This window comes from Anabrus simplex, chromosome 8 (genome assembly GCF_040414725.1).
Source record: "Anabrus simplex isolate iqAnaSimp1 chromosome 8, ASM4041472v1, whole genome shotgun sequence".
NCBI lineage: Eukaryota > Metazoa > Arthropoda > Insecta > Orthoptera > Tettigoniidae > Anabrus > Anabrus simplex.
Window position 1 is genome coordinate 222,714,724 of NC_090272.1, and position 27,631 is coordinate 222,742,354.

The window sequence follows — 27,631 nt, forward strand, 5'->3', positions numbered from 1 at the left end:
ACCAGGGCGTGTACGATCCATGCTAGGAAAACCACTGAGAGAAAGGTAGTATAATAAATTCCTATTAAGTTGAACCTTGCGTTTATTGAATTTAAACAAGTTATATCACCTTTTACAGGCAAGCAGTAGTGTTTAGAAATTCCAGGCAGAGGTAGGGAGAGAAGCTGTCCCTCGATGTCGGCGTCGATAATGTCCCACATTTGATATATATATATATATATATATATGTTGATTTCCATAGGGAATCTGAAATATTTGTTCCAATTGAGTAAATTTATAATACCAATATAAATGGTCCGTTATTGGACATTATAAATTTTCCAGCTAACTCATTCCTGGTTGCCAGTGTTTCACTCCCGTGTGCTAGGCTGGGCTCATCAGTTGGTACCTAGCACACCTACCAAGACACTGGCTAGTGCGTACCGTGGAATGAGTTAGCTGGAAAATTTATAATGTCCAATAACGGACCATTTATATTAGTATTATAAATTTACTCATTCGGAACAAATATTTCAGATTCCCTATGGGAATCAACATATATATCATCTGATAGCCAAGCAGGCATCAATTTTTGGTTATGAGACAAAGTCTCTCATAGTGCATTGGCACTGCCGGTGGCTACAATTAGCCTACGCAGTGGCCTCCACGGTATGCACTAGCCAGCGTCTTCGTAGATGTGCTAGTTACCAGCTGATGAGCCCAGCCTAGCAAACGGGGGGGGGGGAAACGCTGGCAACCAGGAATGACTTAGCTGGAAAATTTATAAGTCCAATAATGGACCATTTATATTGGTATTATAAATTTACTCATTTGGAATAAATATTTCAGATTCCATATGGGAATCAACATATATATCATCTGATAGCCAAGCATGCATAAGTTTTTGGTAATGAGACGTCTCTCATAGTGCATTGGCACTGCCGGTGGCTACAATTAGCCTACGCAGTGGCCTCCATGGTATGCACTAGCCAGCGTCTTGGTAGGTGTGCTAGGTACCAACTGATGAGCCCAGCCTAGCACACGGGGGCGAAACGCTGGCAACCAGGAATGAGTTAGCTGGAAAATTTATAATGTCCAATAACGGACCATTTATATTGGTATTATTATGTCCCACATTGTCGTACTCCTTCCCCTTCACCATGGAACTCCTCTCAGCACCATGGCACCACGTTATCCCACGACGGTTGACGGCCCTTGAAGTTCCATTGAGACTCTAAACCGGGAGTCTGACGTCTGGTGATGTCAGTGTGCAGCGTGGAATAATTAAGTTAGACTTTATTCCCCTGAGATCCCATGAAGGGAGTAAAGAAGTGTGTAGACTTTGCACAGAATGTCAATAGGATCTGATACAACACTTTCCTACCGCACTACACTGAAGATTATTACATGATACTGTTCGTATAATCTGCAAGTCCCACAGTTAATAAGGTTCAACACAAATAATACGTTAGTCATTTGATGCACTTATCAAAGAAATTCAAATTAATTTACTGTCACAGTTTATGATGAAAAGAAAGATTAGCTCAGTTCAAAAATATGAAATAATCATCATCCGATACACTCGTCGAATACTTGAAACATGATACATGCGATAATGAAGGCACAGTCTTATAAATACCATTTAAGGCACAGTTTGTGAAATAAACGCTGTTGCAAAGACACGGTCTTACGAGAAGGGAATTAAGTTTTTTCACTGAGGCACAGTCTTGTAAAAATTCAAAGCACAGTCTTACAAAAGGGAATTTATTTTTTCACTGAGGCACAGTCTTATGAGAATAAATTAAGCACGGTTTTGCAAATAAGCTCTCTTATGCTTGAGAATAAGATAGTGTTCATGCAAAACAGTCCCGTGAAATAATTTAATGGTCTTTACGAACTGAAATGAATTACACAAGCCTCTTCGCGATTGTTTACTTGTAGGAAGAATGTCAATTATTTGAGCCCTTTCAGTTCAACACTTTACAAAACAAATTCTACTACCTATGTGTCACAGTTTATGCAAGTCAATCACTATTAACACCTTGAGTTAATTATCACTTCCAATCTCACACAACGTTAGAGTCCTAGGTTCGCACCTCTGACACTTAGAAATTTAAACTGGAAAACTCATGCTTTGCAATATGTCTGTCATTGGCACTCAGCCAGACAGGGTAACGACCTTGAATATAACTTTCCGCAGCTGGCCCGCACGTCATGGTAGCTGGGAATACACGAAGACACTGACTTCTACTAGCCCAGCGAGCTCCTTTTTATATGCGTAGGCCGGACCGTATGGTTTCTTCTACCTTTAATAACTCGGCTATCCTTCCGCTGATTTTTATGACACTTGGTACATTATCATTTTTGTAATAAGGGGCTGCAGGATGACGTGTTTAAAATTTTGATCGCTCATTCCATTCTTAAGATATTGAAATAGAAGAAATGGAAAGTTCGATAGGACATCACCTGGTCTTGGCTGGCTCTCTGCAGCGTGCGGTTGCATGCCTCTCTATCACTTCTGCTGCCTGCGCCCATAGCTGTCTTTTCAAACTCTTTCAGATGTGTGTTAGAACGAGTTATGTTAGCAATACTTTCACGGAGAATGTCGTAGTGACATTCCCATTTCAGTATGTATGTCGAACCCTCGTCACATTCCTCTACAGGGTTGGGTATGAAATGAGATGAATCTTCATAGCAAATTTTTATGACTGGTTGCCCTTCCTGACATTAACCTCATCAGAGGAGTTAACAAGACTAAATGAATGACGTGATATATGATAGTAGAAAGGGAGAGTGTCAAACCTGGTACCGGCACATAGCTTACTCCGGTCAAATAGCACCAAGGGGTCTGCTCAAGTCTTAATGTCCCCATCCGATGGATGAATCATCATCAACAGCATCATATGCCCTTACTCCATATGAGCAATGCAGAGAGGTTTGGAATTTAATCCATGCTTTTGGCATACAATCAAAAACCAACCCAAACCCCATGGCACTACAGCCCTTGAAGGGCCTTGGCCTACCAAGTGACCGCTGCTCAGCCTGAAGGTCTGCAGATTACGAGGTGTCGTGTGGTCGGCACGATGAATCCTCTCGGCCGTTATTCTTGGCTTTCTAGACCGGGGCTGCTATCTCACCGTCAGATAGCTCTTCAATTCTAATCACGTAGGCTGAGTGGACCTCAAACCAGCCCTCAGGTCTAAGTAAAAATCCCTGACCTGGCCGGGAACTGAACCCGGGGCCTCCGGGTAAGAGGCAGGCATGCTACCCCTACACCACGGGGCCGGCCTTTGACATACAATCTAGTGATTAGAAATTGTACACCACCACCTCCCCTACCCTGCCGGCCAACATTCTGATGGTGAAACTTTTTTCGACCAACAGGACTAGAAACCAGCTAACCACGGTGTCAAACTGTATATACTTCAATGCTTTAACAATTGGCATAAGAAATAAATCACAGTCAGTATTCATAATTAAGTCAGTTTCAAAGTTCAATGAGAAATTATGGAAAGAAAATAAAGAAAAAGCACACTCCCTCTCTCTCTTCCTCACTAGATTTAAGTTTACGCATTTCTTCCTTTATTTTGATATATGCATTACTATAACTACATTCTTAAAATGAGTGATGTGTACTGAACAATGTATTTTACGTACAGTAAATCTTTGTAGTGTGATTTTTAAAAGTTTCAGAACTTACTTAGCAAATATCTGTCTTTTGTTTCTTTTGCTTGAATGTTGTTTTCTTCTTTCTTCAATAAGCAGTAAGGGAGGGAGAATTTTACGTGTATTTTCTGCTTGCCCAAGAAACACATAGGGGCACTAATAAGTCAAACTGCAAGAGCAGAAATTAGGTCAGCTTTCAAACTCACTGAGGACTTGAGAATAATAATGTTATTGGTTAATGTCTCACAAACTACGTTTATGGTTTTCATAGATCCTGAGGTGTATGAATTTTGTCCTTTGAATTTAAGTGTTGGTAAATCTACCAATAAGAAGCTGGCATATTTGAGCTCCTTCAAATACCACTGGATTGAGCCAAAATTGAATCTGCCAACTGAGCTCACTCCACCCCCTAAGCTACTCAGCCTCACTCACTTAATTTAATTTCATACATTTCCGGCCCTTATTTTGATGTATCCATTACTATAACAGTATTGTTATATGCCAGCCCTGTGGTAACCCCTTTCGGTACCTCTTGGAAGGGACTAGTGAGTCAGCCGACTAGGGAGTTCCCAGCCGGCCTGGAGGGCATGGCTGGCATTCCCGTGTATTGTTCTCATTGGCTGGCATTTCTGTGTATTGTTCTCATTGGTTGGCTTACCTGCAAGTTTCTTGGAGATGCAACGCGAACGTTCCGCCTCTAGCCACATCGTGAATATTCTGGTTCGAATCACCTGAGCTATAAAAAGGGAGGCTAGACGCGGACAGACAGTCAGTCAGTGTTGGGGTTGGACTCGAAGTCAGTGTTGGGGCTGGACTCGGAGTCAATGTTTGGCTCCGTGGGGGAGTCAGTATGAGCCTCAAAGTGTGTTGGGCTGAGGGCGACAGAGGTGTTGGCTGTCACTAGTGTCCCACCAAGGTCTGAACTAGGAGCTATTGTGGTAGCGGAGTGTCCGGCGAGTAGCTGCGCTGAAGACGACGTGCGGGACAGAAGACTGTATACTAGTTCAGAGTACTGTGTATTTGTGTATTTCTGTGGACTGAGGTACACATACACATAATATCTCTACGCTTTCATCTTGTGTTAATTACTGCATGCCAGTTGAGACCAGAGGCCACATGAATATGGAGGCTCAGTTAAATGCAATCTTCGATACAATGAAGATGCAAGAAAATCAAAAGGAGATGAAAGAAGGCCAGAAGATGACAATGGAAAGTTGGAAGAAGGCTATGGGAAGATGGAAGAAAGCGATAATAGGATAGTAGAAAGCCAGGAGAGGATGATAAAGAAGATAAAAACGGTCAGAAGAAGATGGAAGAAGACTGCCAGAAGGACATGGAAGACGGTGAGAAGATGGAAGAAGATGACCATAAGAATATGGAAGATGGCCAGAAGAATGTAGAAGATGGCGAGAAGACGATCACCAGGAGAAGACGGATAATGATCAGAAGAAGATAGAAGATGACCAGAAAAAGACAGAAGATGGCAGATGATGATGGAAGACAGCCGAAAGAAGTCTGAAGATGACCAGAATAACATGGTGAATGACCAGATGACGTCAGACGATCAACAGGAGAAACAGGTAGGGGATGGGAAGACCACCAGAAGAAGATGGAAGACAGCCAGAAGAAGACAGAGGACGGCCAAAAGAAGATGGATGATAGACAAAGAAAAGTCGATGAGGCTCTCCATGACATAAAGCATGCTCCACAGGTCGACACTCTGTCCCGAAGACCCTGTCCAGAAGACTGCAAGTTCTGTTCTAGGAGGGAGGCTGAGCACAAAGTTTCGTGCTAAGTAATCACTGTGGGGTTCGAAGGAAACTGCAGCCGTGATGCCTGGATGGAAACGCAGAAGGATCGTCACTTTCCCCTGGTCCCCCTGGCTTCTGCATGCTTCAGCCCCACCTTAGACATCCCTTCTCTCCTTCCTCCCCCCTACCCTCCTCTCCATAACTCCTTTGTTTCCATTGCTTGCTTCCTCCAACAGGTCAGTGCTTGTTTCCATAACCGGCCTGCTTCCTCCTGCATGTCAGTGTGTGTTCCACATCAGACATTAGTTTTATTTTCTGTTTGTTTATTCACTCCTAATTCTGGCTATTATTTCCATATTTACTTCATTGCCTGAGGTCCTAACTCTACTTAAAGACATCATATTATGACAAGAAGATAACAACCATACTTTTTTTGTTTTATATGTACCGTACGTTATTTTAATGTTATAATACACTGACTGACAGAGCAAATGCAACACCAAGAAGGAGTGGTCAGAACTTTATGCCAATTGCAGGGTAGACTGACGTCACTGAGGTATGCTCATGATGTGAAATGCGCCACTGTGCTGCGCACGTAGCGAACGATAAATGGGACACGGCGTTGGCGAATGGCCCACTTCGTACCGTGATTTCTCAGCCGACAGTCATTGTAGAACGTGTTGTCGTGTGCCACAGGACACGTGTATAGCTAAGAATGCCAGGCCGCCGTCAACGGAGGCATTTCCAGCAGACAGACGACTTTACGAGGGATATGGTGATCGGGCTGAGAAGGGCAGGTTGGTCGCTTTGTCAAATCGCAGCCGATACCCATAGGGATGTGTCCACGGTGCAGCGCCTGTGGCGAAGATGGTTGGCGCAGGGACATATGGCACGTGCGAGGGGTCCAGGCGCAGCCCGAGTGACGTCAGCACGCGAGGATCGGCACATCCGCCGCCAAGCGGTGGCAGCCCCGCACACCACGTCAACCGCCATTCTTCAGCATGTGCAAGACACCCTGGCTGTTCCAATATCGACCAGAACAATTTCCCGTCATCATCATCATCATCATCTTCATCTAAGGTAGGCTATCAAAATGCCTAGTAGATTTGAGAATTCCATTTCATAAAGGATCCATATTTTAGATGTGAATCTTCCACGGTGTGTTATATTACTCTTAAGTTAAGTGGGCCAACCATGTCTCCGACTTTTTGCGAATAAAGAGAAAGATGTTATAGCAGATATGAATAACTTATCTTTGCAAATTACACCCAGTAACTGGAAATGTTTTAAGATGACAATGATGATGACCTTACCTTTGCAAGCCCTTATTCAGAACCACAGATATGTATGATCATTGTTTACTACAGTATATTTTTATTACAGTAATGCACAAATTACCTTGAATTTGATAAGCAGTGTGTTCTTCCTGGCGGCTGTGTCCTGTTCCATTTCCACAGTGTCCAACAGCTTTTGAACAAAGTCGTTGGTACTTGTTCGGAGAACGTCAAGAAACTCTCTGGGAACTTTGTCAGTGTTCTTTTCCAGCATCCCATTCATAGAGTAGCACACATCTCCAGCGTAGTGTTTTACAATGAATTTTTCCTGGGAGCTAGCACAGCGTGGTATTGACACATACTTATTACTACCCAAGCTGCTCACTAATCTACTGCTCACAACAGAGTCACTGGAGTACCTTTGTAGGAGACATTCCTGTGCATATATAAAAAATATTATTATTAATATTTGTCTTTCTTTCTGTGTTACCACTGGTTCAGATAAATATTACACATTTTTCTAACAGGTTACATGAAATGAATTAAATTTGTTAAGAGAATTTTTTCAGAAATAACATCTGTATCAATGAAAATGTTCATAATGAGATAATAATGTTGAAAATGGCAGTAACACTTCAAGAACAGGACACAACAGTTAAAAGCCAATGAACTAAAAATAACGCACATACATTAGGACCTCTGATTTGTAAATGGATGGGTGAAAAGAGACAATTGGGTTAAGTTTAGGAGTCAACACTAAGGCACCAAAAATAAGGAATCTTATTTAGGAATGATGGGATCAAACAAGATATTTTACTGCACAATATATTTTATTGCATTGTATTGTATTCTAACTTCTGAAACAGACATAAATTACCACTTTCTTCCCCCTCCACAGATTAATGGGTCATATCCATTAGTCATTCATGAAAAGACAGCTGCAACTACTTTTTAACTCGAGGAAAGTGATTGTAATAATGGACCTCATTCCTACCTCATTGAGAACACTGAAGACAGAAGAGGGTCCATCGAGCTGCACCACTCTCTCCAGGCTGTGCCCATGACTTAACAGCTGAAGTTCATGGTCTTCATCCTGCAGCAGATCCTTTTGTTGGGTGAGGAAGTCTCTTGTGAAGAACAGTTGAAGACGTTCATTGGCATAGTTGATGCACAGTTGTTCTAAACTGTTATTCTCAAATACCTCAAAGCCGTAGATATCCAGAATACCTACAGATGAGAAGAGGTCATTACAATGAGGAATAAGAAGGATTGAATATCTATCCCCAGAGAAAAGTATAAAAAGTGTAAAATTAAAGTTCTTAATCAGGTTCCCCACAAAGTGAACAGAAAAAAATATGGCAGATACAATGAAGAGTTTCTTGCGAGACAGAAACAAATATTAGCAAAGAAAAATAACAGCAAACTATTTAGTCCAGGCAATAGAGACCATATAGGAACTTTACATGGAATGAAATTAACATTATATAAACAGCATTTCATACCAATTGTAACATACGGTCTAGAAATGCTGGTAACTAATAAGAGACAAGATAGTAAGATCCAAGCAGTAGAAATGAAATTTTTAAGAACATTGGTTAAAAAGACAAGAAAGGATAGAATTCAAAATATTAAAATCAGAGAAGAGCTAAATATAGAACCGTTAGTATAGAACATACAGAAAGCAAGACTGAGATGGTTCGGACATGTAAAAAGAATGGGAAAGGAATGGATACCAAGAAGGGAATTGGAAAGAGAAGTTAAGGGAAAGAGACCAGTTGGAAGACCAAGAAGTAGGTGGATGGATCAGCTTTGGAAGGACATTAAGGAAGCTGGATTGGATGTGGTGGAAATAATGGAGCGGGAAAAGTGGAAGGACAAAGAAGTGGAGGAGGCTTGTTAAACACACTCGGGTGACTGGAATGGGACAGTGAAGATGATGATGATGATGATGATGTGGAAAAATTCATAGTAGTTCTGGAAACTGGTTTACTGTATATTTTTTGGGTCCCTGAGTTCGAATTTTTAACTTCCACCAAAACTTCCTCCCACAAAATTTTGAGAAAAGCAGAGATCCGCAGTAGTCACATCATCGGCTAGTATGAATTCAAAATGTTTCCTACAGGCCGAGGGTATGTCTTAGGTAAGAAAAATTGGTGCACTCTGTGAGAATATGGGCCACGGGGAAGTCGGCACCGTAAGAACACACTAGGGAGGTCTTCCCTCATTAGGAGGTTAAGAGAAGATATCGCTTTGAATAACCTTCCAGTAGAAAACGATTAGAGTGATGCCACATATAAAATACAGTATATTTCAATACGTAGTGTTTTATAATATTATAAAATTGATATATATTACTACCACTTAAGGTTTTGCATGCCACATGTTCTTATATTTTTAAATTATCAAAAGAATACATACAGAAGATAAACTGTTTAGGTAGGTATAGAAAGGAGGCAAAGACAAACCTAAACATGAAATAGCAAATGGTCAATGTATGTAACTTCACACACTACCCACAAGATACACTATTCATTTTGACCGAGGTTACTGGTTTAGAGATTTAGAAAAATGTTTACAATCAAGTTTGAAATAGACAAATCGGTAAAAATTTCAAAACAGGTGGTTTTAGGCACTTTCAAGCAGAATAAGTTTAAATGTTGAAAAAATAAAAAAGAATTAATCAAGCTGCATAGTTCCTTGTTAAGAAACACTGTGAGAAGAACAAGCCACTCCACCTCACTTTCCTGGACCTCGAGACAGCATTTGATCATATGCCACATGACCTACTTTGGCTAGTACTTCAACAACGTGTCTCGCAGAGTACCTTATCAGTTGGGTGCAGCTTTTTTATGCGGTACCAAGAGGCTATGTCCAAACCACTGTGGGAGTACTGGTAACTTCAGCACTACAGTTAACAACCACCAGGGATTGGCTCTGTCATCACTTCTGTTCATCCCCATGATGGACAATGTTACAGTAGATCTATACCACTTGATACCCTGGATGATGTCATGCTAGCTGCTGAAAACAACTTGATCTCCAATATCCAATACCAAACACAAAAATGGAATGATTAACTGGTGCAATATGGGCTGAGATACAACAAAATAAGGAATGTCAAATTTATGAAATTTAAGTTAGGAGCTTGCACAAGCATTGAAGTTTAAATATCTCAGATCTACAGTTGTTGATGCCAGTCAACTTATCAAAGATATAAACCTTATTATTTATTATTTACATATTTTATGCCCACATTGGAGCATTTAAATCAATACATTTGAGTCAATTTCTTCTTTTTCTTCTCCCAGAACTTTCTCATCCTCTCCGACCTGGAAGCCCTTTGTGTGTCCGATATAGTATATTGTTTCCGTTAACTGTTTTTAGTTTGGGACTTATGTTTTTGTTCTTCAAAATCCTCTTCTCTTTTCTGTCTTTGATTTGTTGCTGAGTTATACCCAATTCTTCCAAATCATCCTGAACTTCTTTGAACCAATTATTATTGATTTTATTTTTCAAAGAATAATCAAATAGTTGTTTCAATATCCTGGTGTCTGTTAATCTTGATATGTGACAGAAAAAGGAAATTCTTCTTTTACGCATTGTAGATATTATTGATTCACATTCACGATAGACAATGCTGTTAGGCAACAATCTCCACTGTCCATCAACTTGGTGTTTTTTATTAATAATTGTTCTAAGAATTCTTCTATCAGTTTTCTGTAATATGTCTGTTGTAGATTTTACATTTAATTTGAATAAAGTTTCACTAGCGTACATTGCCTCTGGTTTAACTATGGAATTATAGTGTTTCAGCTTTGCGTTTATCGAAAGAGTTTTTTTTTTTTAATAGGTTGGCCAGGTAAGTCTTTGTGCTTGTTTAAATTTAGTTGTTCTGAGCTTTTTTTCCCCAAGATATTTGAATTTCTGAACAATTTTAATCTCTTTATTACAGTTCTCTTGAATAACTGGTAAATCAACTTTAAAAGTTGGCATCATTTCTGTTTTTCTTCAAATGAAATTTGTAATCCCTTTTTTTTTGCTATAATTTCTAGTTGTTCAATTTGAAATTTAGCCTCTTCTATTGTATTTGCAAGTAATGCTAAATTGTCTGCAAAAGCAAGGCAGTTGAGTTTAATATTTCTACCGATCTTGATAGTTGGTTGGCATTTCTTGTTCCATTCACGCATAACCTTCTCCAATGCACAATTAACTAACAATGGTGAAAGTCCGTCTCCTTGTCGAAGTCCAGTTCTTATAGTGAATGACTCTGATAATTCACCTCTAACTTTAACTTTTGCCTTCGTATTTTTAAAAGTCATACTAATGAGGTTAATAAGTTTTTGCTGTAAGCCAAATTCTTTAAGGCTTTTTAATAATGATTCACGATGAATACTGTCGTATGCTTTTTTTAAATCTACAAACATAATGACTAGACCCTTACTTCGAACTCTTTGGTGCTTCATTATCCATTTTTAATATAGCCTAGATGAAGGGACAGCAAATGTTACCAACAATCACCAGATGAAAGATTGCCTGAAGACAAAGATCCATTGCACCATCATCCACCCTGTTGTATCTGTGGTGATGAATGATGGCCAACTACAAAGAAAAGGCACAACATTGACTAAGCATTATGGAAACAAAGAAGCCGAGATGATCAGCTAACATATCTAGATTGGATGGTGTTCTCAATACAGACTTAAGAAAATAATTTAGCATTGCACCAAACCTGGAGAAAATGCACGAAAGTCAATTACAATAGTGTGGACTTGGTGCTTGTGATGGGCTACACACTGTAAGTCATCATAAAGTGACTTAAGAAATAACCAGGCCGGCCCGCGGTGTAGGGGGCAACATGTCTGCCTGTCACCAGGTGGCCCGGGGTTTGATTCCCAGCCGGGTCAGGGTTTTTTAATTGTAATGATTAATATCACTGGCCTGGGGACTGGGTGTTTGTGACGTCCTTAATCTTTCTTTCCTCACGCACAACATTCCACACTACTGCCATTCCAATTACATGCAGGTTCATACAATATGGTGCCAGAAGGGGCAAAAGATCCACATGGGTCAACGCCCCGAACAAATAGCATTTAAAAAAAAGGGATAAACAAAAGAATGAGAGGCTGATACACTACATACAGAGTAAATCTATACCCCGACATGGCCCACACCCGAATGAAATAGAGACAGTGGAGCCATGGAGTGGACCTTACCACTAGGCAGTGTTGATGATGATGATGATGATGATGATGATGATGATGATGATTAAAACATGTAAACAAGAAGCCTCTACTTGCTATTAGAAAAAGAGGATATTTTTACCTTAAGACCCACAGTTAATTTATAGAGGAAAAGTATATACTGCTAGATTCTGATCATTAGGAATGAATTGCTTTCTTCATATCTTAACCCTTTCCCCTCAGATGACCAGGAGAGGCCTGCCACATCTTCAGTGGCCTTCAACTCGGATGATAGATCTTACCTGCCAAGCACAGGCTGTCTCATTTCTCTTTGTAGTTTGGCTATCTCTGCAAGAATCTCTCATGTTTAAGGTTCTATAAATAGCTAAGGAATGTGGCTGTCCTAACTACATGTTTGTTATTGCTGCCATTATCTTTTGTTTACTCTAAGTCTTAGGATTAGCAGCAATATTCTCTTTGTTTGCAAGCCTTCTCATTCACTACGGCTTGGGGTAGTGAATGTGACTGTACTCAGTCAGCCTGAAAGTGTTTAAGAAAATTGAAAGAAAGCCTGTGTGATAACAATAATTTAAGAGAGGTGACAGGTCAGCGTCCAAAAGTGACAGTGAGAATACATGCAGTGATTTAGCATAGACACAACAAAAACATGTGAGAAAAGACAAAGATGAATGGTTATGAGTGGCAGGGGAAAATGGTCCAATTGTTCATTCATGTATTGACCAGATACTGTGAATTGTCTGAAAAGCTTCAGAGTAAGTATCAAGGATCATCACCCCGAATAGAAAAGGATGGAAAGATGTTGGATGGTTTGGCACTAATGAAGATGAGATAAAGGCTCATTTTGCTCTGTGCATTCTGATGTCACAGATTCCAAAGCCCTCTATTCCATTATACTGCAGCAAAGATAAGTTCCTCTTCATGTTCTGGAGAGTTTTGAAGTTTATCACATCAAATTCTCATTCTGAAGCATCATTACTTATGAATTTGGCTCCTTGGCTCAATGGTCAGCATAATCGCATTCAATTCAATTGATTCCTGGCGGGACAGAGATTTTAACTTTAAATGGTTAATTCTTCTGCTTCACGAACTGGGTGTTTGTACTGTCCAAAACATCCCTGCAACTCAAAAATCATACACAACACTATCCTCCACTACAATAACATGCATTTTCCACTACACGGCAGATGCCGCCCACCCTCATCGGAGGGTCTGCCTTGTAAGGACTGCACCAGGCTAGCAATAGCCACACAAAATTATCTTATATTATTGGTGAATAAAATTCCTCTGCATGCTAAATTAAAAACAGCTTAAATTGTTCCTACTGTGTGATGTTCCATGAACATTTTTTTTTTGATGTGTGCTGAATTGCAGGCAGAAAACTCATAAGTCAGAAGATTTAAATCTGGTTTCTGAGTAAACTAAATCAATCAATCAATCAATCAATCAATCAATCAATCAATCAATCAATCAATCAATCAATCAATCAATCAATCAATCAATCAATCAATCAATCAATCAATCAATCAATCAATCAATCAATCCATCTCTCTTACATAGGTAATCTGTATGAAAGATCCCTAAATAAAGTTTAATTGCTTACAGGTCCCAGTAGTTTATACAAGCCACAATTCAGCCGTAGTCTCTGCTGAAGAAGTGAACAACACTACAATGATTACATACGAGGGGGTACCAAAAAAAAAAGAAAATGGAATTATTTTTAAAAGTTATATATTTTCAAATCTTTTACAAAACAACCTTGCTTCCTTCAAAATACTCTCCAGTAAAACTAATACATTTGCCCCACCGGTACTTCAACTGTTCGAAACATTTTTTTGTAGTCATCTTTAGAAATGGCTGACAACTCCTCCCTTGTTTTTCCCTTCACCTCTTCAATGTCATCAAATCGGTGTCCTTTCATGCCCCTTATCATGCGAGGAAATACGAAAAAGTTGCACAGAGCTAGGTCAGGCATGGGGCAGCGGAACCTTGGCATTTTCAGCCAAAAACTGTCTAATAGAGATTGCTGTGTGTGCAGGTGCATTGTCGTGGTGGACGAACCAGTCTCCCGTCTGTCACAAATCGGGTCTTTTTTGACGAACACTGTTATGCAATCTTCTTAAAACTTCCCAATGAAAGGTGTGCATGTTGTTCACTTAAACTTGCCATCATAAAAAATGAAACAAGAACAAAACAGCGCTAGCAAAAACCATTACTACAGACGAACACAACAAGCCAGGTCGACAACACAGGGGACACTGAACTGGCAATGAGTTGCACTATACACACCTTGCGGCAGAAATGCGTACTCCACAAGCTTCACTCATGGCAATGTTATTCCGGTTATTTTTGGGTACCCCGTCGTATTACTGAACTAAAAGTCATGTGGCAATGACCAGTCATTGCATCTGACTATTCCTCTCTTCCTTCCTCGCTTCAAGTCTAAGCCTCACAGTGAAGAGAAAAAAAGTAGATGTTGATTTTGTGATACTAACCTAAAAGTGAAGTTGAACTATTTGCTGCAACTCGGGAGTTAATGTGTACCACAATCCATCTGAAGAGTCTCTCATAGATAAAGCGCACAAAACAGTCTCGTCTGCACTGGCATTCTTCTAGTGTTACTGCTGGCTTCTGATACACAGTACGACGATACCTTCCTGCTGTAGGAGCTACTATCAGTGTTGTGGTCAGCAAATTATTTAGAGAGGTTTCCTCCAGACCAAGCAATTTACTAGCAGACTCAAAGCCATTGTATGAATCTGAAACATTTTATCAGATAATAATTTTAAAATGAACACATGTAAGATAAGTTTTTTTAAATATGTAGAGCGAGAGAGAGATTTATTAAAGAAATAAATCATCCGTCCTCCAATGAGGGTGACCATTTGGATCCGGAATACAGTTTCAATTCCAATGGAGTTTAAAAATATTAAGAAATGAAGATTTAATCGTTGAAGCTGTTATCTTCTTGTTTCCCGGGGTTAGTGGGGGAGAAATGTCAATCACGTTCTCAGGTACAGATGGAAGTGAATGATTTGCAGAGAGTCCCTCAGTATCTGTATTACTATTACTACTTATAGTAGGGACCTGCATTTTTCGTTTTATTTTTTGGTGGAAATTGGGGTTATTTTTGAATTTTGCATTATTTTTTAAGAATTTTGCATTATTTTTAATCATGTTATTATCATATTTTTGTATTTTAGAGGTAATTTTTCATGTAAATAAATTATTGAAGAACAATATGTAGTTGTATTTAAAGACACACATTTTTATCATTCAATAATCACTGAAGAAGGCATAATAAGAAAGAAAAGTACATATTGTTTTTCTAACTGTCAAAGGAGAACATTGTCACTTTCTTGTTGCACCGTAAGTCGCTCAGAACTCATGTGTAGCAAGAAGAGAAATGTTCACAGACAACATTAGCACATGGTTACCACACTGATTGGAGAGTTCTGCCAAACTCAGGATGACTTGTCAAGCAAACTAATCAGAACTTTCACAATATCTATTTTTCCATCTCACAGTTTGATTGGTTTGTTCTTGAAGTTCACTGTACCCTTTTATGATTACTGAATCATTCTCACTTTTAAGGAATGGAATAGACTTCACTTTTTCCACTAGTGCTCAATCGACATTTGAGTACTCGACTAAACACTTATGCATATAAAATTTATAAAGTTGACATATTCGCGTTATTGTTTCATTTTGTTTTATTTCACGAAATAATCTGTCCAATTTTCGAATTGTTAACAACGTTATGTATAGATAACTGTTTCCGAAGCATTTTAGGAAATACAGTATTTGTTACCAGTCGGTGTTACTGCAAATGCAAAAAACGCAGGTCCCTACTTATAGGTTGACCCTGTCCATTCTACTGTGGGTTAACTGTTAAGTGTCCAGGGCACTGGATAACAGCAATCACTGTCTGTACATACATCTTAATCCTAACATACCCATATACTTATCATCATATACTAAAGGCTAAGCCTTGTTGCGTACCGAGCTCGATAGCTGCAGTCATTTAAGTGCGGCCAGTATCCAGTATTTGGGAGACAGTGGGTTTGAACCCCACTGATGGCAGCCCTGAAAATGGTTTCCCATTTTCACACCAAGAAAGTGCTGGGGCTGTATCTCAAATAAGGCCACGGGCGCTTCTTTCCCACTCCTGGCCCTTTCCTGTCCCATCATTGCCCTAAGACCTATCTGTGTCAGCGTGACGTAAAACAACTTGCAAAAAAAAAAAAAAAAAAAAGTGCGTTGTCACTACAATAATTCTCCTCTCAATCCTGGATACTGGCTGCACTTAAGTGACTGCAGCTATCGAGCTCGGTACGCAGTATCCAGTATAGTGGGTTCGAACCCCATTGTCGGCAGACCTGAAAATGGTTTCCCATTTTCACACCAAGCAAATGCTGGGGCTGTATCTCAAATAAGGCCACAGATGCTTCTTTCCTACTCCTGGTCCTTTCCTGTCCCATCATCGCCATAAGACCTATCTGTATCAGTCTCTGTTGTTCACTGGCTTCCTTTAGAACATCTCAATTTGTCTTTTTTGAGTGCAGCATGTCCTTGCCATTTTCCTCCAAATCCACATTTCATTTGCTTCCAGTGAATCTCTTTCCTTTCTTCCAATAGTCCAGCTCTCACAACCATAAAGTAGCACACTATAGACAAAGGATTTTACAAAAGCCTTTCTTGTTTCTAAACTTATATGGGTATTTGTTAAAAGATTTATTTTGAAAGGCCTGTGTAACAAGAGCTATTATTTTTTAATTTGCTTGGTGCATAAATTGTCTTCAGTAATAATGCTTCCTAAGTAAGAGAAATGTTGCACTTGTTCTACTCTGGAATTTCCTATTCTTATGTTTGTATTAGCTCCCCTGCCATCTTTGCTTACAACTGAAATTTTGGTTTTCTTGCTACAGATACGTAGGTCGAGTCTAAGTCATGGCAACTTTTTTTTTTTTTTTTTCGCGAACAGGAGACAACATGGAAAATCTAAGATATGCATTTGGAAACGTATGGTATGTACTTGCGTATGATGCCACTAGATGGTGTATGTAAACAACAGTGTGGGTCTAAGCATGCCCCCAAGTTCAGTGTGTGAGTGAGAGCATCACAAAATGGAAGTCAACAAGCAGGAGCAACGATCATATATTAAAAAAGCAGTTCTCCGTGGCATAAATGCACGCCAATGCCATGCAGAGCTGCGGGAACCATTAGGTGTGTATGCTATGCCCTATAGAACAGTGGTGAGGTGGGTGGAGACATTCAAGCGGGGTAGAGTATCAACTGCCGATTTGCCTCGCCCAGGCCGTCCAGTGTCCATGGACAAAGATGTACAAAGATGTACAAAGATGTGCGGAGTAAATTATTTCGAAGGTCTGTAACCAGTGGAGACCTGTCCTTTGTACGTAATATTGTGTATTTGCTGTCTATACCATAATAAAACAATGTTCACCAATGGCCTGTGTTCTGTCACTTTCCTACGAGAATCTCCTAAAGTCAGAATTTGTCTTTCTAGACAGGGGCTCTATCTCCCTATCAGATAGCACCTCAGTTATTCTCACTTACGCTGGCTGGACCCTGATCCAGTCCCCAGATTCCAGTAAAATTCCTTGACCTGACCAGGAATCAAATCTGGGGCCTGCAAGTAAGAGGCAAGCTTGCTACCCATAGACTGCAGGGTCAGCAAGAGTTTTCAATATTTCCTGTTAGATGTTCCAACATAAAATCCTTATCCAGCCAGACACATTTGACATTTTTGTTCAGAAATTTAGAAAAGGATTTTCACCTTACTTCTTTAGTGCTGTCCTTTTCCCCTGTACTGTGATGAGGGTCCTTATAAGAATCTGTTTCCACACAGTTTTCAGACACACCAATCTTTGAAAATAAACTCTCTGTTTTAGAATCGTCAACAAATTTAGCAGCCATGTTGCTTCTCAGCTCTAAAAAGCCCACTTCTCTAGCCATAAAACATCCTGCAAGTCATCAATTTTTCTCAAAGACTTTCAGAAAAATTCCACAGCCACCATAATTTGAAATCAGTGCCATTCGATTACTGACTATTAACTACGTTTGAACTTAGACACTGTCTCTCACATTTGATGAAGTAGTGCACCATGTTCCAAGAAGACGGTCTGCAGTCCTAAGGTTAATACTTATTGATCTTGAGTGATGTCAGATGCTGCGATTTTACTCTGTCCGACTCGTTGGCTGAATGGTCAGCGTACTGGCCTTCCGTTCAGAGGGTCCCGGGTTCGATTCCTGGCCGAGACGGGGATTTTAACCTTCGTCGGTTAATTCCAATGTCCCGGGGTCCCACATTTGCTCACTGATGTTCACAACGGATGTTTTCCATCATTACTCGCATTTTTGCAATGGTATTCCATGAAGGACAACAAGTTTCTGTGGCAAATCATCACAGGGGATGAAACGAGGATCCACCACTTCATCCCCAAAACAAAGAGAACATCGATGGAATGGGTGCACACCACATCACCACCACAAAAGAAGGCCAAGGTCCAACCTTCAGCAGGAAAGTTAATGGCAACAGTGTTCTTTGACACAGAGGGTGTGATGCACATAGAATTTATGCCAAAAGGCACAACAATTAACTCGGCTTCGTGTTGTCACAATTAAATTGAAATAATAAATAACGTAGTTCAACCTATTCAATACAAGTAAATAAGAAATGTAGTGTTACATTCCTATTTAATTATAAGCGGAAGCGGTACCAGTTTCGACCCCAATCTGGGTCATCATCAGCCGAATAAAATGCTAAAACAATGCATAGGTAAATAAGAAATTAAAGGATGAGTCTTTCACAAAAACAGTTGAAGCTAGCAATTTGCTTCAATCAAGCGACTCATCTTCGACTTCTACACAATTTTGGGACTTCATATTTATTAAATTGTGTTGTAACTTCGCGCCTGATAGTATATGCAGGCTGGCTCACTTAACTGTTCACCTCATCTCTTAAACATTTTGAGACACAGTGCCGAACTTTGCATGTGTTGTGCTACTATTCAGAAGATTGCGCCTTACTTCATATGAGTGACTGACCTTCTACTTCTTCCAGATTTTACGATTTATAATCGTGCAGTGCCAATCCCCATTATCTTATATTGCTTCTTCAACTGTTTTTGTGTAAGACTCATCCTTTAATTTCTTATTTACCTATGCATTGTTTTTGCATTTTATTTGGCTGATGATGACCCAGATTAGGGTCGAAACTGGTACTGCTTCCACTTATAATTAAATAGGAATGTAACACTACATTACTTACTTGTATTGAATAGGTTGAACTACGTTATTTGTTATTTCAATTTAATTGTGATACAGTTCAATATGAAACATCATGAAATTTTTATCTTTAAATTCGTATTGTCAAGCATTCAATCGGTTGTGTAAGGTAATTAAAGAAAAGTGGCGGGGAAAATCGCGGGCCGGAGTGATTTTGTTGCACGATAATGCAACACCTCACATGGCCCACCAAACATCTAAACTGCTGCAGCAATTCAAGTGAGAGGTATGGCAACATCCTCCACACAGTCCAGCCTTAGCGCCGTGCGATTTATCATGTGTTTGGTAAGCTAAAAAAAATTTAAAAAAAGGATCTCAGTGGACGACAATTCTGAAAATATGAGGAGTTGAAAGCAGCTGTCTCCACGTGGTTACATGGCGCTGGAGGTGCTTTCTACGCGTCCAGAATTGAAAACTTGGTTGACCATTCCGAGAAATGCTTACAGTCTCTTGGGGACTATGTGGAATAGTGAACTTGCATTGTATGTTGTCATAGCTGTGTTGCCTATGTGTAGGTGGTATCATAAATGGGCCATAACTTGGAAGTGTAACTTACCTTTTGATTTGCCCTCGTACTTACCTGCTGTCACTGCCCTCCACTTTCTCCTAAATATGTATGAAGACAACCACCAGTTACCAAGCTACTAGAAAATTGCTACCATTTTCAACATTGTCATTAAGAGAAGTTATGATGTAAGGAGATGTGAATTCATACCTTCATCATAAAGGTCCAGTTCATAGGCATAGCAGGAAGCACTTCTGATGAAATTTATATTCCCTAAGTGCAACAGCGAGGCCAGGACTTGAAATACTTGAATTTTCAGGAGTGCTGTTATCCCAATTGCAATGAGGGCATTCTTTGTTTCATAGAAACTGTCACGATCCTTTCTTGTTACAGGTCCTGGAACTATTTTGTATTCTGTCTCTGGATTTAGATAAAATCGTTTCCAATCATCTTCCTCCAGGCCAGCCAGCAGCTGAAAATCAATTCAATTTCAATAATCCTTTCATGTTTGTAGCTGCTCATGACAAAGCATAGTTTACAAAATAAATTAGCATTGATGAATCCAGTGAATATATACTACTGTCAATATTCAAAATTACCAGACTATAAACACTATTACCAAGCTCGATAGCTGCATTCGCTTCAGTGCAGTCAGTATCCAGTATTCGGGAGATAGTAGGTTCAAACCCCACTGTCGGCAGCCCTGAAAATGGTTTTCCGTGGTTTCCCATTTTCACACCAGGCAAATGCTGGGGCTGTACCTTAATTAAGGCCACGGCTGCTTCTTTCTCACTCCTAGCCCTTTCCTGCCCCATCGTCATCATAAGACCTATCTGTGTCGGTGCGACGTAAAACAACTAGCAAAAAAAACCACTATTAGTACACAACCATTTCAAATGAATATTTGTTTTTAATTTAGAAAATTAAGAAATAATTTCTGTTGTTAATTAATTGTTTGGAAGAGAAATTAATCTGAAAAATCACATTGAGGAGACCCGTAACAAGAGCAAAAAGTGTATGTAATATACAGTCAAATGCTCATACTTTGGACAGTTCTCAAGTTAATAGTTAAATACAGTAACATCTTTCAAATATCAGAACTCTGTACATACACTCAACCACACAAAAACTGATTGTTAGCTAAAATCAAAGAATTCACCATATTAGAGACCCAACAATCATAGTAAACCTGTACAGTACTGGCCATGAAATAGAAGCATACACAGTATCCAGCTTGTAGACATCACTGAGATAAGACAAAAGTATGAATATATACCGCACTAAGAAGAAAACGAAAGGAACTGTCTTCATAATACAGATTTGAAAAGTACTAATTTTAATACAACTCAAAGAAATGCAAAAGTAAAAATACTAGTAAGCTAAATAGAAATATTAAATGAAATTTAACTAATTTTATTCTTGCAGTACTAGATCTAAATTAAATACTGTAATTACTACTAGCTATGTTTACTTCTAATTGGTAAATATGGACTTTAGAGTTACAGATTGAAACATTACAGAACTAAACTTAATTTGAATTATTGTATTAACCCAATATTTTATTTAATTGTACAATAATCTTATAACATCATTTTCACACACGATCACTCGTTCCACTAACTGCCTCTGTGGATCAGTGGTAGAGTGTCGGCCTCCAGATCCTAAGATAGCGGGTTGAAACCCGACAGAGGTAGTCGGATTTTTGGAAGGGGGAAAAAAATCTCCTTTCAACACTCCATGTTGCACGATGTCGGCATGTGAAAGATCTCTGGTGATACATTTGGTGTTTACCCGACAAAATTCATTAAATCTCAGTCATAGATGCCCAAAAGAGTTTCAGTTTACTCGTTCTACCATCTAGTGGGCCTAGCACGGAACATTGAAATTGATGAGCAGATAGCCAGATGGTGTCAGATTGAAATGTCTGCACATGGTAGTTGAGGCCATATTATTATTATTATTATTATTATTATTATTATTATTATTATTATTATTATTATTATTATCCTGTTGTGAGCAGCCATCTTGTCAAAGATCAAAATCACGTAGAAGGTACACTGCGGTAGATAGACGATCGTTTTCTAGTGTAAGCGCTCCCAGCGCCCACCCACAACTTCATCTCCTTGACTTAACACACGGCCAACTAGACTCCCATATTGGTATGATGGCAGAAGCAGACATTCTGCATGATACGGTGGAGCTCCCTGGTGTATCAAGGGAAAGTATCCAGAATGGCCGAAATGGTAGGAGTATTGACCTAAATCTGACTGATGATATCAGTCGGCAGATAATGGAGAATCAATACAAAGAAGAGGTGCATCTTGAGACTGCAAGATCACTGTTGAAGAAGATAATGGCTATTCCTCTCAAAAACCTAAAAACGGAAATAAAGAATGGCCTCATGAAGCTGGAAGAAGCTTTAGAGGCTGGAGCAACATGCAGGATGTCGTGGAAGAAATCTGCAGAAGAACTAGGGCAGAGACCAACTACCACGGAGAATAAGGAATTGTCCAACACATCACCAGTGGCATATGACTCGGAGGAAGATCAAGGAAAATGGGAAACGTTTCTGTCTAAGAAGAAGAGAAAGAAGAAGAGTGAGGATAGGAAGCAAGAAGATATCCCAACGAAACAGGCCAGTAATAATCCTGAAAGTACAGTGCTTAGCGAAAGTGGGAAACGACCTCATTCTAAATCTAGGAGTCGTTCAGAAGCCGTAATCATCAAACCAATGAACGGTAAGACTTTCGCTGATGTTTTGAAGGATATCAGGGACAGGGTGAAGCCGGAAGACAGTGGAGCAGGCATTCGATCTATCCGTAAAACAAGAGCGGGAGCGGTTCTTCTTGAATTTAACAAAACTACTAAGATGGAAAATAGGGAGGTATTCAGTAATTCTCTGAGAGATGCCCTCGGACGAGATGGCGATGTAAAGGCTTTAATCCCCCGAACTACACTGGAGATTCGAGACATGGATGGTGTCACTACCGCCGCAGACGTGGAGGAAGCTGTAAGACGAGTTTCCGGCAACCCCCATGGAGAACTGAAAATATCGGTCTCGAAACCAAACAGCTGGGGACAGAAACTTGCCATCTTCGAAACCAAAGACGAGGACGCTCAGAAACTACTGGAAGCAGGAAGAATCAAGGTAGGATGGCTATACTGCAGAGTACGAGGTAGAACTATGTTACCTCGCTGCTTCCGATGCCTATCATATGGACATCTGGCAAGGAACTGCACAGGCCCCGACAGAAGCAAGCTCTGTTTTAAGTGTGGAGAATCTGGCCACAAGGCAGTAGACTGTAAAAAGAACAATCCGCGATGCATGCTTTGTTCAGACAAGGGTGTCAATGAAGCTGAACGAAAGCATATTCCTGGATCGGGAGCATGTGCAATATTTCGTGAAGCTCTGGAAAAGGCAAAAAATCATAGTAAATGATGCGAATACTTCAAGCAAATATGCACAGGAGTCAAACAGCTAATGATCTTATGACACAGCTGATTTACGAGATGTTAGACATCGTTATTATTAGCGAACCATATCGAGAACATCCAGGGTGGTTTGTGGATAACCTCGGAACAGCTGCAATTTGGATACCAGATCCAGGAAAAGTCCCAGTAACACAGCATGGATGCGATGACAGTTTTGTTTGGGTACAGACTGGGGGAATCACTATTGTAAGCTGTTATTTTACACCAAATGAATCTGTTTCCAAATTTCAGATGAAACTTGATGGTCTTGAGGACGTAATACGCAGAATTGAAAACAAACTAGCGGTCGCTGGTGACGTAAATGCTCAAGCGTTGGAATGGGGCATGCCACAAACAGACTCCAGAGGACGTCGTATAATGGAGATGGTAGCCAGAACAGGTTTGGTGGTCAACAACATTGGAAATGTGCCAACATTTCGACGGCCAGGATGTCAGGGAACAATACCAGATGTAACCTTCTCATCAGAGGATATTACACCTAAGATTTGCAAATGGAAAGTGATCGAGAACTACACGGGGAGCGATCATCAATATATCATCTTTCGACTGCTCCAAAAATCTCCTCAAGAAAGAAACATCTTGCGCAGGTCAGCACGGTGGAACATAGCCGGTATTGACAAGGAAAAGTTCATTGATGTAATTCGGAATGGAATGGACAACATAACTGAAAAATGTTTTGCTCGTAGAGGGAAAGAAGCAGCTGGTATATGTGTTTAACTCACTATGCAGCTAATCCATCAAGCATGCAACGCCTCAATGTCCCGAAGGAGACCGCGAAACAGCAAGCGTCCAGTGTACTGGTGGACCGAAGAGATTGCTGAACTGAGAAAGAATTGTCTGCAACTTCGACGCAGGGCTCAGAGGATGAGAGGCAGTCAAGAGAATACCTCAGTCACAGCGGAGTACAAGTCAGCGAAGAAGGAACTCCGTAATGCAATCAGAAAAAGTAAAGCCAATAAATGGTGGGCACTGGCTAAAGAAGTAGAAGATGATCCATGGGGACAAGGTTATAAGATTGTCATGAAGAAACTCGGGACATTTTCAACCCCGAGTGCAGATTCGCAAACAATTAAACAAATTGTGGATACACTATTCCCAGACCATCCAGAGAGGATTGACTGTGACGACGAGAAAGAACTGGATGATATACCCCTCTTTACTGTAGAAGAGCTGAATAGAGCTATTAGCTCTCTTAGAAACAAGAAAACTCCAGGACCAGATGGTATACCTGCAGAAGTGCTAAAGATAATAGCAGAACTATGCCCAGAACTGTTGCTGAATATGTACAATCATTGCCTGCAAATGGGTGTTTTTAGTCCCCGATGGAAAATGGCTCGTTTGGTTCTGATCAGCAAAGGAAAACTTGGTGGTTATAGACCTTTATGTATGCTGGACACAGCTGGAAAAGGCCTGGAGAAACTTCTGCAGCCCAGAATCCTCTCAGCAGTTCAACTAGCAGGGGATCTATCTGTTTGCCAACATGGATTTCGGACAGGACACTCGACGCTAGATGCAGTGTGGGAGGTGGTGAATACAGCAGAAAGGGCACAAACGGGCAACCATCATTCCCGTAAATTGACACTTCTTGTGACCCTTGATGTGAAGAATGCCTTCAATTCGGCAAGATGGAGCGACATGTTGGTAGCTCTTGAAGAAACTTTCAAGCTACCACAATATCTTATGCGCATAATGAGAGATTACTTCAAAGATCGCACTCTGTTGTATGATACGGAAGATGGAGAAAAGACAAAGCGTCTGACGGCTGGTGCAGCGCAGGGATCGATCCTTGGTCCAGATCTTTGGAACATAATGTATGATGGCTTCTTACGTGTGGAGATGCCAGAGGACACGAAGCTTGTGCGCTACGCTGATGATGTGGCCGCCTTGATAGTAGCTCGTAATGTTGAAATGGCTCAAATTAAACTGAACCAGATGATGCGGCGCATAAAAGAATGGATGATGAGCCACAGTTTAACATTAGCCGAACACAAAACGGAGATAGTTCTTCTGACGAGGAAAAGGATCAAAACTCTTGTACCAATGACTGTTGGAGAGTTAGTGATAGAAACATCTGCGAGCACAAAATATCTAGGAGTGACACTTGACTCCAAGCTCACATTCTGGACTCATATTCAGAGAGTGACAGACAAGGCAGTAAAATACATGACTGCGCTTAGCAGACTAATGGGAAATATTAAAGGTCCGAAATCCAGTAAATGACGTCTTCTCATGTTGACGGTTCAGTCAGTGCTTCTATATGGTTCTGAAATCTGGGCTGAATCCTTGAGATTTGCTTGGTATCGGAGAAGGATAGCTGCCGTACAACGGAGAGCGGCTTTACGTATCGCATGTGCATATCACACTGTTTCCGAACCGGCAATCCTCACGGTGGCAGCAATAGCCCCAATAGATCTACTCGCATTGGAGCGGCATGAAATCTGGCATACCAAAGGAGAGCTGGGAAAGAAATGTGCAAAGAAGCGCGCCTTCAGTCAGCTGATGAGGCGATGGCAACTCAGGTAGGAAAGTGACCCTCGAGGCAAATGGACCAAGCGACTGATACCACGCTTGGATATCTGGGTTGAAAGGGCCCATGGTGAAGTAAATTACTACCTCACGCAGCTTCTAACAGGACATGGATATTTCCGGAAATTTCTGCATAAAGTGGGCAGAGCGAGTGACGCAGCATGCATATACTGTGATGATATTGACGACGTATATCACACCTTTTTTGTATGCGGCCGTTGGACAATTCAGAGAAGATGTGTGGAAACTGAACTAGGAGAATTGACAATAGATAATGTTATTTCGGTGATGCTGCGAAACCAGGAATCCTGGGATCACGTGGCAGTACATGTGGAGGACATCCTTCGTCAGAAGAAGAAGGATTTGGAAGCATACGAACGTTCGTAAAGGAGAAATGAAGAAAGAAGATGTCTGAAAGACAAAGCACGATATCACCCTGAAGTAATGCGAGAGCGGTTCCGGGGTGATGACTCACATCGTGGGAAAAGGGTGTGTGGTTTTTAGTGGGTAAGAATCCCACACACTTGTGGAGTGCAAACCCTTCACAAGTGTCTTTTTGAAGATTTTCCACAATCCCTCGCAAAAAAAAAAAAATTTATTATTATTATTATTATACTGCGGTGATATCGATGACGTATTACATACTTTCTTTGTGTGTGTGTTCATTGGCTGCCACAAAGAAGATGCTTAGAATTTATGCACAGAGAATTGACGCCAGAAGGGATCATGTCAGTAATGCTACGAAGTCAAGAATCTTGGGACCAGGTGGCAGTCTACGTAGAAAATATTCTGCATCAGAAGAAGAAGGAACTGGACGATTACAACAGACAGTAAAGCAGAAGAAGGAAGATGAAGCACAAGATGCATTAAGCACGACATCCGCCCTGAAGTAATGCGAGAGCAGTTTCCAGGGCGGAGATAAACGTCGTGGGAAAAGGGAGTGTGGTTTTTAGTGGGTAAGAATCTCCACACACTTGTTGAGTGCAGACCCTCACAAGCATCTTATGAAAGATTTTCCACACTCTCTCGCAAAAAAGGATATTTATTATTATTATTATTATTATTATTATTATTATTATTATTATTATTATTATTATTGTTATTATTATTATTATTATTATTATTATTATTATTATTATTATTATTATTATTATTATTATTATTATTATTATTATTATTATTCGTTCCACTCATACAGGTACCTTGCTGGAAGCACTCAACGAGGAACTGCTGGCAAGAGATTTTAAATATACTTTTTCATTCAGCATCCTTGATGTCTTTGGGGAGAGCATTCCACCATCCTGAGCCAGTGACAGTGAATGATTGATGGTATATGGTTGTTTGATGGACGGGTATTTCTAGGAGGGTCACTGAGCAAGTATCATGAAGATGTAAAGAATCAAGGTGACAAAAATTGCAGGAGAGATAAACAGCGATGTCTTCCAATAGCACCTGGTACCCAAGTATTTGAATGTAGTTAACCATAATGATCAATAGTAAATTGATCCGTATTGACAACCAATATATCACATTAAAAGGTCAATTAAATATGAAAGTCCACCTTGTCAACACTAATATGAAATTTATTACAATTTGCTTACACCGAACATGCTTCAAGAACAAAAGTTCTCTTCTTCAGTGACTTCAACTACCATTACAAATCTCAGGACTTACAAAAAATAAGTCTTATAAATAATAATGGATTAAAAGAAAAATGTACAAAATGACCGAGATTATGGATGTATGTGTGGGTGTTCCAGCATAGCTCTCCACCAAACTATGTACCGTACGCGCACCATTTACTGATACATGCACACCCTAGTGCTGAATCGGTCGACCTCGGTTATCTTTGAGATTTGTATTGACATACTTTGAAACAAGCTATGAATCGCTTATGCATTGCTGTACAACATCTGGCGTACACTTTACGTA

The 27,631-nt window shown here is 40.2% G+C and overlaps 1 protein-coding gene across 1 annotated transcript in view; it reads right to left on the minus strand.

Moving 5' to 3' along the window:
• LOC136879381 (unconventional myosin-XIX) overlaps positions 1-12,215 on the minus strand; it is a 60,445-nt gene extending 48,230 nt beyond the window's left edge. Inside the window, exons 1-4 of the mRNA XM_067153196.2 lie at positions 12,153-12,215; positions 11,179-11,269; positions 7,665-7,897; positions 6,795-7,106 (exon numbers count right to left, since the gene is read on the minus strand). Coding sequence (XP_067009297.2) covers positions 6,795-7,106; positions 7,665-7,897; positions 11,179-11,269; positions 12,153-12,215 — 699 coding nt within the window. The remainder of the gene's footprint in view (positions 1-6,794; positions 7,107-7,664; positions 7,898-11,178; positions 11,270-12,152) is intronic.
• Between the last annotated feature and the right edge of the window lie 15,416 nt (positions 12,216-27,631).